This window comes from Pyxicephalus adspersus, chromosome 2, assembly GCF_032062135.1.
Source record: "Pyxicephalus adspersus chromosome 2, UCB_Pads_2.0, whole genome shotgun sequence".
Lineage (NCBI taxonomy): Eukaryota > Metazoa > Chordata > Amphibia > Anura > Pyxicephalidae > Pyxicephalus > Pyxicephalus adspersus.
The window spans coordinates 6,716,225-6,728,982 of NC_092859.1; the positions used below are offsets into that span (position 1 = coordinate 6,716,225).

The 12,758-nt window shown below is 37.1% G+C and overlaps 1 protein-coding gene across 1 annotated transcript; it reads right to left on the reverse strand.

The window, feature by feature from the left end:
- Positions 1-1,330: 1,330 nt before the first annotated feature.
- On the reverse strand, positions 1,331-7,520 carry LOC140322297 (extracellular calcium-sensing receptor-like). The gene is made up of 5 exons (XM_072398877.1): positions 7,278-7,520; positions 5,483-6,055; positions 4,179-4,391; positions 3,219-3,342; positions 1,331-2,235 (listed from the first exon to the last, which is right to left on the reverse strand). The coding sequence occupies exons 1-5, from the start codon at positions 7,518-7,520 to the stop codon at positions 1,331-1,333; spliced, it is 2,058 nt and encodes a 685-aa protein (XP_072254978.1).
- Between the last annotated feature and the right edge of the window lie 5,238 nt (positions 7,521-12,758).

A 12,758-nucleotide genomic window follows, 5' to 3' on the forward strand; every position in this document is an offset into this window, starting at 1 on the left:
GATCACTCATGTGCCTGCCATTCATATTCCCCTTCTGATCACTCATGTGCCATTGATTGTCCCCTTCTGATCACTCTGTGCCATTGATTGTCCCCTTCTGATCACTCTGTGCCATTGATTGTCCCCTTCTGATCACTCTGTGCCATTGATTGTCCCCTTGTGATCACTCTGTGCCATTGATTGTCCCCTTCTGTTCACTGACTTAGCTTTTTTTCTACTGTACGGCCGGGTAACTCCGTTAGGGCAGGGATCAGCAGCTTGCTTCCTGGCGCATGTGCCAGCTTGTTACTTTCAGTTTCGTTCTGCACTGCAGCCAGCATCGAGGAGACACACACAGTATCAGGTACCGGAGGATGTCTTATTCGCGGGTGAGTGCCATATTTTAATTATTTTAGCAAAAATCCGGGGTGGCTTATTTGATGGGGATGCCTTATAATCGGGGAAACACAGTAGATAGATAGATAGATAGATAGGCAGGCAGACAGACTACTCCCCAACACCTTTAAAAACAAGCAGTCACAAACCATATTTTAGACATCTTTATTATTCTTCCCTTGAACTTAAATATTTAATACTGATATTTTGGGCATTTTTTTCTTTTAAATACAATTACAATACAACTGGTCAGAAACAGATTTAAAAGCTCCATCTGTGAGCAACATTTAAGGCCTATTTACACTACTGCCGGTGTTGTGCTTATGATACCACGCACTGTAATTTTGTTTAGCTATGTCGAAATGCTGTGCCCAAAAATAGATGTCCTACTTTTTTCAGTTCATGCCAAAGCAGGACAATTGTAAAAAACAAAGCAAACAAATAATAATAAAAAAAATAAATTTGAGTTGGGACTTGGGACTGTGTGGGACTGGTGGTCTGTGCGAATGCGCACAATTTAAAATGATGAATTTAGTGGTCCGTGAGGTCTGAAAGGTTGGCAACCACTGAAATAGACCACAGTCCAATGCTGCTGGTTGAATCAGGCACTTACCAACAACTGGTAGCAATCGTCCTGAAAACAGGACTTTTGGTTTGGTTCTAATAGAACTGAAGATTTGCCCTGTTCTAGCTAACTGAAGTCAGGTCTTTTAGTTGCAGCAGCTACTACTGATTTACTGGTTTAAAAATGTTTTATAACATGTGTTGTCATCTAGTCACACATAAGCATTTTGTTCTGTTTTGTTCTCAGTCCACTCACTCCCATATCATTATAATTATTGTAATAGGGTTCTTCCAAAGGAGTTTCAGCAGATTTGTAAGCTGAAAATCAATCTTTTGGAATATCAGAAAAAATAAATATATTCACTAATAAAAATAATTTGGCATTTTTTAATTATTTAATCACAGTTTTTAAGAGGTGTTTTCGTGTGTTCATGCTTGGACGGAACATAATAATGTAACATTTTGGGACAAACATAAAGCAGAGCATGGCCCAACTGGAGGACAAGATAGCAAAGATCTCCATGGCTACAGTGTATTTGCCACTGGTGCTAAGTGATGCTGGGATATATGAAATCCAGACACTAAGGAAGGCCAGCATGCTAAATGTTATAAATTTGGCCTCATTGTAGCTAGATGGAAGTTGTCTGGACAAGAAGGCAACCACAAAGCTGACCAGAGCAAGTAGACTTAAATAGCCAATAGAACACCAAAATGCAGTGAGAGATCCTTCATTGCATTCAACAATGAGAACACCAGCTTTGACATTTAAATTATAAACTGGGAAAGGAGGTGACAGAGATAGCCAAGCAACACCAATTACCATCTCCAAAAAGGTTCCCAAGCCAATTATTGTGTACAAGACATGAGGAGTGGCCCACTTCTTTAGATCACTGTTGGGCTTTGTGGCCTTAAAGGCAATCATGACCATAAAAGTTTTGGCAAGGATACATGAGACGCAACAAGCGAAAACCATTCCAAAGGTCACTTGACGCAGGAGACATTTTTCCCAGGTAGGGTAACCAATAAAGGCCAACGAAGAAAGAAAGCAGAGTGACAAAGTGATCAGGAGAAGGCAACTGACGCTATAATTGTTTGCTCGGACTATAGGAGTTGTCTTGTAATGAACCAATATTCCAAGAACAGCTACAGGAATCATAGAGGAAGTAATGCCTGTGGATAATAAAATGACCCCCAAGGTCTCTTCATAAGAAAGGTATTCAGTGAGCTTTGGTAGACATCCATCTTTTTGTTGACTTGGCCACTGATCCCATGGACACTTAAGACATTCAATGGAATCTGAAAGAGATATTAAATATTTTAGTTAAATTTTAGAAACATCTTTATTTATTGACCACATGCTAACTGAAAATTCTCAATAAACCCTTTATATACCTTTACATATTTGTAGCAAATCCACAGATGGATTACTTTGACAGTTAGCCAGTTTGAACATAAATGTGAACCAAGGATCCCTGCTTTTATGCAAATGTTTGCTACAAAATTTGTAAGCATTATAAGGTATTATAAGCATCAAAAGGTATTAGAGATTAGGTGTGAGGTATTAGGCTGAGCCTAGACCTATACTGTCAACTTTATTCAAAACTAAAGTAAGCTCTATTTTGGTTTGTACCTGATTTGAACTGACCTTCTGTTAATTGTTTGTTTCAAATAAAAGTGGGACCACAAAATCCTATACAGAGACTATGTTGTCCAGTACCTTCCTGCCCTAAAGTTAACATCTGAGTTATCCCGTCACAACATTTATAGCGGAATTTTAATTATTCCTATAAGCACCCAATAATCATTTTGTGGAAGGCTGTTCTAATTTAGCTATCCAATTGTGAATAGTTTGAAAAGAAAAGTTACATTTCATGACCGTGCATGATGTCCAAATCTAGATGTTTCATTTAAAGCTTAGAGCTTTTAAGGCTTGAAGACTTTAGATGTGGTGACTGAATTAGGTTTCTTTTTTCAGGTTTTTAGTCCTTTCATTTAGTGATCTTGTCAGTAACCTGCCCTATGGTAACAACTGTGGCTAAAAGGATTTTGTGATTTTAGACCGCTTTCCCCTGGTGGGAGAACAGAATGGCACAAAAAGCTATCAGATGATTAGACCTCTGGAAAGAGATCATCATCAGGCAGCTGGCTCACCTTACAGATCGTCACATGTATACATAACAAAACATTTTGTAACTGCATGTTATAAATACAATGTATACAAAACCCTATACATTCCCTCCAATCAATAAAAAAAACATTTCCATGTACAACATACTCACTGCTTTGATTGGCGATTTCTCCCAGTGGGCAGGGAACGCACTGAAAGCAACAGCTGGGTTTTCCAGTGACAGCGGCTTTTCTGAATCCTGGAGGACAGCTGTCACTACAGATAGATGTGGGGACCTGATAAAATAAATTCTTCATTATATATTTAAATAAACACACAAAATATGCACACAATGGGTAATATTATTTTATGAAGCGTCAAATAAATTTACTCCACTTTTAATTTGATTTTTTTTCTCTTTGGCATTATGTTTGGTCTGCCCATTTAAAATCCCATCCACCAAAACATTTTTTCATCATTTAAAGTGGCCCATAAAATATAACAATAAGTATATAAAAATAAACACTACTGGGTATTCAAAAATTACTACCAAAATAACTTAAACAAAAAAAAAAAAAATTGGGGACAACTTAATCAGGCGTCTTACTCTTTTAGTTGCCATTGACCGATTACTTTTTAATTGTTTTCAGATAGTTTAATATATTTAAGTGGCACATGACACATTAATATAGAAAGTTAAAGAAAGGTAATAAAGAAGAAAACTATGTACATGACCAACCTTATTTCTTGTAATCAGTCTCTTTCAATTTTGACCCTTGTGTTGTCTCTATAATGGCCACAGTAGTGGCATATAAACAAACTTCCCTATATGAAATGAATAGTTTATTGTTTATTTCTATCTCATAATTGCCAGCTTTGTAGTGGTAGTAATATTCAGCTGTGTCTTCATGGGCAAGATTTCTGTTTACTTGGTATCTCAGTACTACATCCATTGTTTCTAGTTCTTTCCAGTGTAAAAATATATATTTGTATTGCTCTCCATGGAGAGATATATCTTCCTGTGCTTGAAACTAAACAATGAATGAGGGAAAGTTTTCTAGGCATACAAATTTGGGGAAGATGCTAGAATCATTTTCAAATACCTACAGTGTATATTCTCACATTGATTTACCTTTTGACTTCCTCTAGCCCATCTTAAAGCACTTGTATTCATTCTCAGTGCTGTTGAGTCATATTGTCCAACCAAGACGCGTGTCATTAAACTTTCAGAGTTCAGTTGCCAGTTCACGATATCATACACAGGAGAGGGGTCTCCATTGTGATCAAAAAACATTTCATATCCACTGCTTAATTTCAACCGTATTTTCTTCATATAATGTAGGATCTGTAAAAAAGACCATAAGTTCCAAAAGTAAAAACATGGATTATGATCCATAGAAGATAATATGCTGTGCAAAAGGCAGAGAAGAAGTATTTCAAGGGGTTTGGAAGCTATAGATAAAATAATTACAAACTCTAAATTGATGGGGCTCAATTTTTATATCCTGTTTTATTGGGTTTTTTTAACATCTTTTCTTTCACATTTTCTTTCACATTTTTATAAATGGTTTTGGGCACAGTTAATGGAAATTGGTAGAATTACATTTTGCCTCTTTTAGCAAATCCACAAAGGACTGGATCCAAATGGATAGTTATGAACTCGTCCAGTCATTCTTCCTATTTAAATTTTAATAAGAGTGACAAATGAAACATTAAACATGATACTCAATGTATGAGGCAAACTTTGCTTTAACATTATTACAATGTAACATTTTTACTAATTACACAGAAACAACAAAATGCTTGCTATGGTATATTTCCCAGGCCAAAATGAAACAAAAAAGAAAACCCCCATCGTTGAAATTTACACCCATCACTTGTCAAATCCTGTTCCAAACATTTAATATTTTCACAAGAAAAATTGTGCCACCACCAAATTTCAAAAGATGTCTACCAAATATTGACTTTTATTTTTAATTTCAAAAAATATGTATTCAAATATGTATTTTTAATTTCAACAAATATACTACTTTGTTGTTTTTGGGTTATAAATCCAGGTGTTCTTCATTTTTTAACACATTTTGTTTTATTATTCACCTCCCAATATCATCATTGTCATTACTTTTCATGATCAATATCATCATACTATGATTTGATGATATGATTTGTGCATATTACCTGCCACGGTTTAAAATTCCAGACATCAGAGCAGCTACTGTTAATAAAAGGACCATTTCCTGGGCTACAGATGTGTAATTCATGCAAAGCTGTGGCTATTGCAAAAATAGCGCTGTAAAGGTTGTAGACAATTCTTAAGCTAGATACACGTTTTAAATAAATCTGAAAATTTTCCACTTTATCTTCCACTGTGCAGTTTCTTGAGGGTCTTTCACGAGGGAACGAAAAATTTTTAAAATTGAGAAAAGCACAACCAACACTTTCTTCCCAAAACATCCAGTTCCAAGGCCATTCTGGAGGCTCTGAGGGATTGATATGGTCAAGGTGCTGTTTGAGACCAGGGATATTTCCACTGTAAAAGGCGAAACCGATGGTTCCAGCGAGAAGCTTGGAATATTTTTCTGAAGCTAACAACGATGATGTTGACCACGCTTCACTGGCCACCCATGTCTTGTCTGTTATGTTCTGTTTCAAAAGCTCATTCAGTAGGGTAAGGAAATTGACATCAGTGGAGAAAACAACTATGGCTTGAGCAGTTGAAGCTTTAATGACCTGAGCTATATGAGGAATGTTACGAGTGAGTTGATCAAGCTGAATGTATACTGTAAACTCAACACAGGCCCCAGATTTAAGAATTTCCTGCTTAATGACCTGAATGCCTTGTTGTCCATAGTCATTAGCTGAAGCCACCAAGCCCACCCATGTCCAACCAAAATGTAAAACCAGCTGGGCTAATCCTTTGGATTGAAAGGCATCACTTGGCACAGTCCTAAAGAAGGATGCAAACCGTGTTCTGTCACTCAGTAGGGAACTAGTTGAAAAGTGGCTTATCTGTTGGATAAAATTATCTGATGTCAACAAAATATGTATTTTTCCAAAAAAACAGATTAATGTATGTTTGTGACTTTGGACATGATTTATTAAAGCTTTCCAAGACAGGAGAAATAGACTACCGTGGGTAAACCTGGTTGAACCAGCAAACCATGAATAGATTTAATTAAATTATCTGCTATTATTTGGCAAATGTTTTCAATCCTCGACCAGATCCATTTGAGGTTTGCTGGATCGCCAAGGCTCTCAAATAATAGTCTGTCTTCTTTGGCTCTTTAAAGAGTAAATTCATTTGAAAAAAAAGTTCCTATGTTCTATTTCAGGACTAAGTTGTGAAAATTGTGTCCAAATATTGAGTATTTAAAACTTGACATTTACCTTACATGAATTATCAACAATTTAATGAACAATTATTTCTATTGTGTCACATGCAGCGAGGTAATTGCTCTAGAATTATTTGCATCTTCAATGTCACAAGTGGTAGGTATTGACCTATGAACTGCATTTTTTGCATGCATTGGAGAGCCTGCAAACATATACAGGCATAGCTAAACTGTGCAGTACAACTTTACTTGGTATTTGCTCAACATATACTTTGTAGCCCTGACATGTCTTAGACCAGCCTTTCTTGATTTTTTTGAGGAACTCCTAAAATAACTTTCAGGTCCCTAAGGGAACCCCTTTTATAATGACTATATCCATGGCTCCTTTGCTGGCCATTGGAAAGAATGTCACCTTACATAAAGCCAAAATGACCTGACCTGAGAGGCACAAATTGCTTATTGATCTAGGAACCCCCAGCAACCTCTGAGGGAACCCTGGTTGAGAAACACTATGCTAGACTGACAAATTTTATTCAACATGTATTACAGTGCAGTGAGTGAAAGTGTGTTTTGCTGACAGGATCACCAAGTAAAAAAGAAGAAAATTTATGTAAATTAGAAAACCAATGAAGCCACACATTTAAGGGCTGCTAAGCCATAATATATTACACATTTCTTTAGTTCAGATGCATTTTTTATGGTTTAAAGAGAAGACATGTTCCAATTACCATCTACTCCATTGACATCTACTACAAGATAACAAAAACTGCTGAAAAATGACTACTACAGAATGACACAAAATAGTTTAATAGTCATAAATGCATACATAGTGCTTCACATTCAAAAATGAAAAAAAGCTGAAATGTACAACAGGATTAGACTGCAAAATATCAGCTTACTTGTGGATACCTGCTTAGCCCAAGAATGTGAGCCATGAGGATGGAGTACGTAGAGGTGGAGTGACCGATGATACCAGCTAGTTTTACTTGTCTTTGACATTGAAAGTTAGGAATAGCTTGGCTCTGGCCTGTCAGCATCCATAATGTTCCCTCTAGCTCCCGCTGAAGAGTGGAGCAGGAATCATAGACCCAAAATCCTAACGTGATATTTGGTAGGATCTCAGAATTGTTGTTTATCTCCATGGTGGCAAATTTCACAACTTGTATCTGAAGGTAAGTCTCTGGAGACAATCTGTAGTAGTAAACACAAGTCCAAGATTTATTATTTTAAATTAATCAATACTACCTACTAATGAGGAGTTGTTTTTTTCTTTGTATGAAGATCCAAGAACAAATGTCAAGCAACTCAGGAGAGATGATATATATCATATTGGGTATTGTTGGTGAATACCTGACCATCACAACTACATGAGCTTGGACATCAAATTCTAAAACAATACAATAAGATGTCTCACCTTCTTTATGTGTGAATTTTTGCTCATTAAGCCAAAAGACTATTTTTGAGGTCAGGTGATGGACAGCAAGACCACTTGAATTCCGCATTCAAATTCATCCCAAATAAGATGTAGGGGCAGGACTCAAGCACTAAAATTCCTTCCAACCAAACTCACCAAACCATATCTTATGGTCTTTACTTAATGCACAGAAGCACCGTCAGCAAGGATCAACTATTTCTACAAGTTGAATATTGGTCTAAAATGTCTGGAAACATCTAAACTTGATCATTTTCAGGGGCTTCCACATATGTTCGACAATACAAGTAGATGTGATGGTCAGATGTCTACACAGTTTTGGCCATGTAACTCTCACCCAGTTTCTCACCCAGTTAACAATATCAACACCTTAGACCATGCTTAGCCTCAGCAAATTAAAGAATTCTTACAATCATGGAGTTAACAATGGAATTTCATTTTTATTAAATGCTTTATTCACATTCTAACACAAGTATTTCAGGAAAACATGACAGCACCTTGATAGATTTTGTACATAGTCATGGGGCTACTGATAGGATTCCCTCTTGGGAGGAGGTGAAAGTGTATAAACATAAGATGGTTGTTGAATGTTACAAGTGCAATTCAGCTTTTTAGAACATCAGACCAATTGCTGGAGCTATTTTCCTGACAAAAAAGCATCTAAGTCCCTCTGCTCTCTAGAGGAAGCAGTATTTTCTCTGGACAGGCACATCCTAATGAGTCAATGCCAGAGCTGCCAAGCCAACTATCATCATAGGTCTAACTCAGCAGAGCACATTTATTAAAAGTTAATAGTCCATACACAAAGAGCAAAGGGTTCTTCTCTGTTATTATATCAGGAAACAAGTTTTTTTTTCTATGGTTGTGACCATAGATATTAGCTAGCATAATATAGAAATACAAATCTGTGCAGTAAAAAAAAAAAAAATTTGAACAATGAACAACTCTATGGGAGCAGACTTAACAAACACTTCTTACTTTCTACACACAACTTGCTTTGGCTTCTCGTTATAAAGCAGTTTGGGGTAGACTTTCTCCATATGGAGGGGTAAAACTGCCCCAAATAAAATATCCCCCTTCATTGAAATGCCTGTAAGTTCGGGAATATCCAGTGTGCAGAAATGTCCATTGGAATAGGAAGCCGGAACAAGGTAATAAAGGATGAGATGCCACAGAGTCTGGTGGATGAAGGTCACCAACCTGGAAGAAGAGTGAGAAAATAGCTTATTGGGCCTTGTTTGATACACAGCATGACCTCTAGTTAAAAAAGGTTTGTTTCAGCGTGGTCATCCTAAATTTAGTGCAAATGGGGGTTTATGGGACAGCCTCAACAGTTCCATAACTGACAAGGCCTAAAATACGAGTTAAATACTAAAAACTAAAGAAACTTGATCATAGTTTTGTTGTATTGGTCATATACATAGTAGTAAAGTACCAATATTTTAATGTGCCAGCTGTTTTCAGAGTAAAACATCTAAAAAAATGGCATTTTGCACGTAAACTACTCAATTTTTAGACATGTTAAAGAATTTTGGTAAGTTCTTTTTTTTAATTTTCTTCTATGGAAAAAAAAAACATTAAAAAGTATGTACACCTCTTCAATCCATCTATTATTAGATCTCTTTTGTGAGGTCTCTGTGTAATATATTATAATCTATATACAAATACACAAGATGTTGGTGGAGCACTATTTGCACCTTTCATTGGCTATGTTTTTTTTTTCACTAGTGACACAATGTGCACCATTGAAAATTGGTCATTGTTCCAAGAAATGTGTTGGATGGAAATCAGCTTATTGAAGTGTTTCCATGAGGTATATTGGATGGAAATTAGGTTTAATGAAGTTGTTTATTGTAGAACTTTAATATATAATAATGTAAATATGTATAATGTATATTGCTGGCACAATTTGTATGCTTTATATATAACATTTGTATTATGTATAACTTATATACCATTGGTTTGTATGCATGGTTTATTGCAAGAAAAAGAAAAGAAATGCTGTTATCCATGAGTCAAAAACTGAATAGTTTTTCCATACCACAAATACGCCCCCCTATAGTTTTATAGTTTTACTTCCTCAATATGTTTTATGTAATTAGAAGAAATAGTAATATGCATATGTAATAATATTTCCCATGATTTTCTTCAAACTTTCAGCTCTTCAAACTAAGAATTAGGTTAAAGTAGGTTTGTGGTGAATACTAGGGGTTCTCTTGTAAAATCTGTGAAATATTGGGAGTGTGCAAGTGGCAAACTTCAAAGCAGTTGGCATGATAACAACCAGCACCCGATTTCTAACGTTCCAATCATGATTATCAGGAGTGTAACTGCCCCTAACAACCACCCTGCCAATAGAATGCTGCCAGAAATAGCTCTAAGTTGTTCCATATTTACTCAGTGGATAGCACTACCATTGACTGATAGTTGTTGAGGGTGCTCCGTATTATTTACCATTGCAATGGGCTCCCATCAGAGCTCATTTTTAATGTTCGCCAAAACCAAAATGTAAAGAACGAAGTGAGTTCAGCTGTCACTACGTCATACATGTTCACAGTGTAAAGATGAAGCTCTCTCTGTTTCAGAATGCTCCTTGATACTACATGAGCATTTCAGCTCCAATAGTCCTTAGATGTGGCCATATTACTGATAGAAAAATGCTCTGTAGTTCTATTCACTATGGTTTAGGCAACCCATAATAGAAATTCTATCCACTGTGAAAATTAGCAACCAATGGAGGCAGTTGGGAACTGTTGACTCCCAACAACCACCCATCAAAACAACTCAATAGCTCATTGATTTTGAACAAGTATGTTGGTGGGCTGGGAGATGCCCAGGAATCTGTTCATTGTTGTCTGTTTGAACACCATTTGTCCCTAATGAGTTTTAATTTTCCTGGGAAAGCAAGATTTAATTTCACTCTGTGTGTCAGAGACATGACAATGACCAAGAAACCCCACCTATGTAGTTATTACCAGAACAAATGACCAAATTGGATGATTCTCTTCATCTTATCTGCTTATGTGAAAACTGTTAACATTTTTCAATTATAAGGGTCCCCAGGACAAAAAAAGACCCCCTGCCCAATTTCCAGGAAATTGTTGGCAATGAAAACCCGAAATAGGTTCTAATCTTCCCATATGCAAAAACAAATTGACTTTTCAAGTGGCAGCTCACAAACACAATGACATGTAACACGCGTCTCTCACCTCATTGTAATGCACTCTTGGTTACATGTTACAGCAATGTTATCTTATTTATATGACTGCCACGACAGCAACCCAGAAATACTATCATTGTGTTTCCTCCGGGACTGCCTGTCACTGATCTCTACACACCGACTGTCACAAATACAAATCCCAAAGTGCAGGTAATGAAGGAAAATAGCATACAAGGCGACATTTATCTAAATGTATCCTCTGGGTAAAATAATGATACAGAAGGGACTTTAAATGGAAAATGGTCATCTGTTTCCATTATTTGCAAACATTTACCGGAAACAAATGCTTTCTGCACAATTCTATAGTTAGGTTTGGTATATAGAAGTGTGGCCCCCGTAGTTCATATTTGCCCATATAACAGGCATGGCAGTCAGCATCTTTACTGGACACCTGTAGCCAGAAATTAAGCTATATGTGATAGCGTTTGCCATTATTGGCTGGTGCCTTTTATTGCAAACAGGACATAGATTGCATAGCTGGTGTAATTTTGGCACAGGCTACTAGGGAGAACTGAAAATATAGCAATGGCCGTTCAGTGGCTGAAGAATATCTCCATCCTCCAGGAAGTCCGCCATAGAGTCAACATAAAATATGATGGTTTTCTAGGATGTGTCAATGACAGGATCTCGGGCCTGTGCTTGCTACGTTGTGGCTGCAGACAGGTAAGTCTTCAATGAACGTGCTAACACCAAGATTCTTGAACTGTGATTACCGCATGGTGGCTGCAGACAGGTAACATTTCTTAGGATGTCCACATAAAAGGATCCTGGATCTGCAATCACAGATGAGATAGCAAATGCTAGCTGAGGGGAACTCCTCTCTGACCTAGGCCTGGGCATCAGTGAGCCCCTGGATAGTCTGCTACCTGGATGTTATTGAAGAGAATGTCCCAGAGCCTCAGGCCACATAAGGCTGGGAATTGTTTTTCCCCAGGATAAACTTGGGCCCCAGTGCACCAGCATGTTCTAACAGAGGGTCTGAGAATTACATTCCTGTACCTAACAGCAGTCAGTGTACCATTAGTTGGCATGTGACGGTCTGTGTTGCCCCCAAAGGAAATGCCCCCCTCATACCGTCACTCATGTTGGATGATGTTGTAGGCAGCATAACATTTACTATGGCATCAACAGACTCTTTCACACCTGTCTCTATGTTTGTTGTGATCCATGAAGAGAACAACTTGCCAATACTTAATCCACCAATCAATAATAATAATATTAATAGAAGATGTAAATCTTCCTGGGTGGAACAGGTAACAATTAAAATCTTCCATAAGTGGTCAAAAAATCAAAATGTCCTGAATCAACTACTGCAAAAAAAGGAGAACAAACATTCTGTGGGTGCCAAGTGTTTCATCATTTCCCATCCCCACCACTTCCCTTTGTAAAGAAAATTTCAAATTGGATATTTTAGTAAAGTTTCTGATCTGGTCAGAACCTCTTCATTTGTAGCCAGGCCATTGTGAAGAGAGCTGAGACTACAAATCTAAATCCCACATACTTTAAAAAAGACAGCTAGCTCATATTACTCATATATGATTGTGTGCTCATAGCTGATGTTTACATTGCCAACCATTAAGCAGCTGTAATCCTCATGTTAAAGTATTTAGCACCATTTCCATTGACTTGTGGTAATCAGTAGTGTTGGTCGAATAGCTCACTATTCGATTCGGCAGCTATTCGCTCGAATATAACTTTTATGAAAGCTTCCACTAAAAACAATGGGGG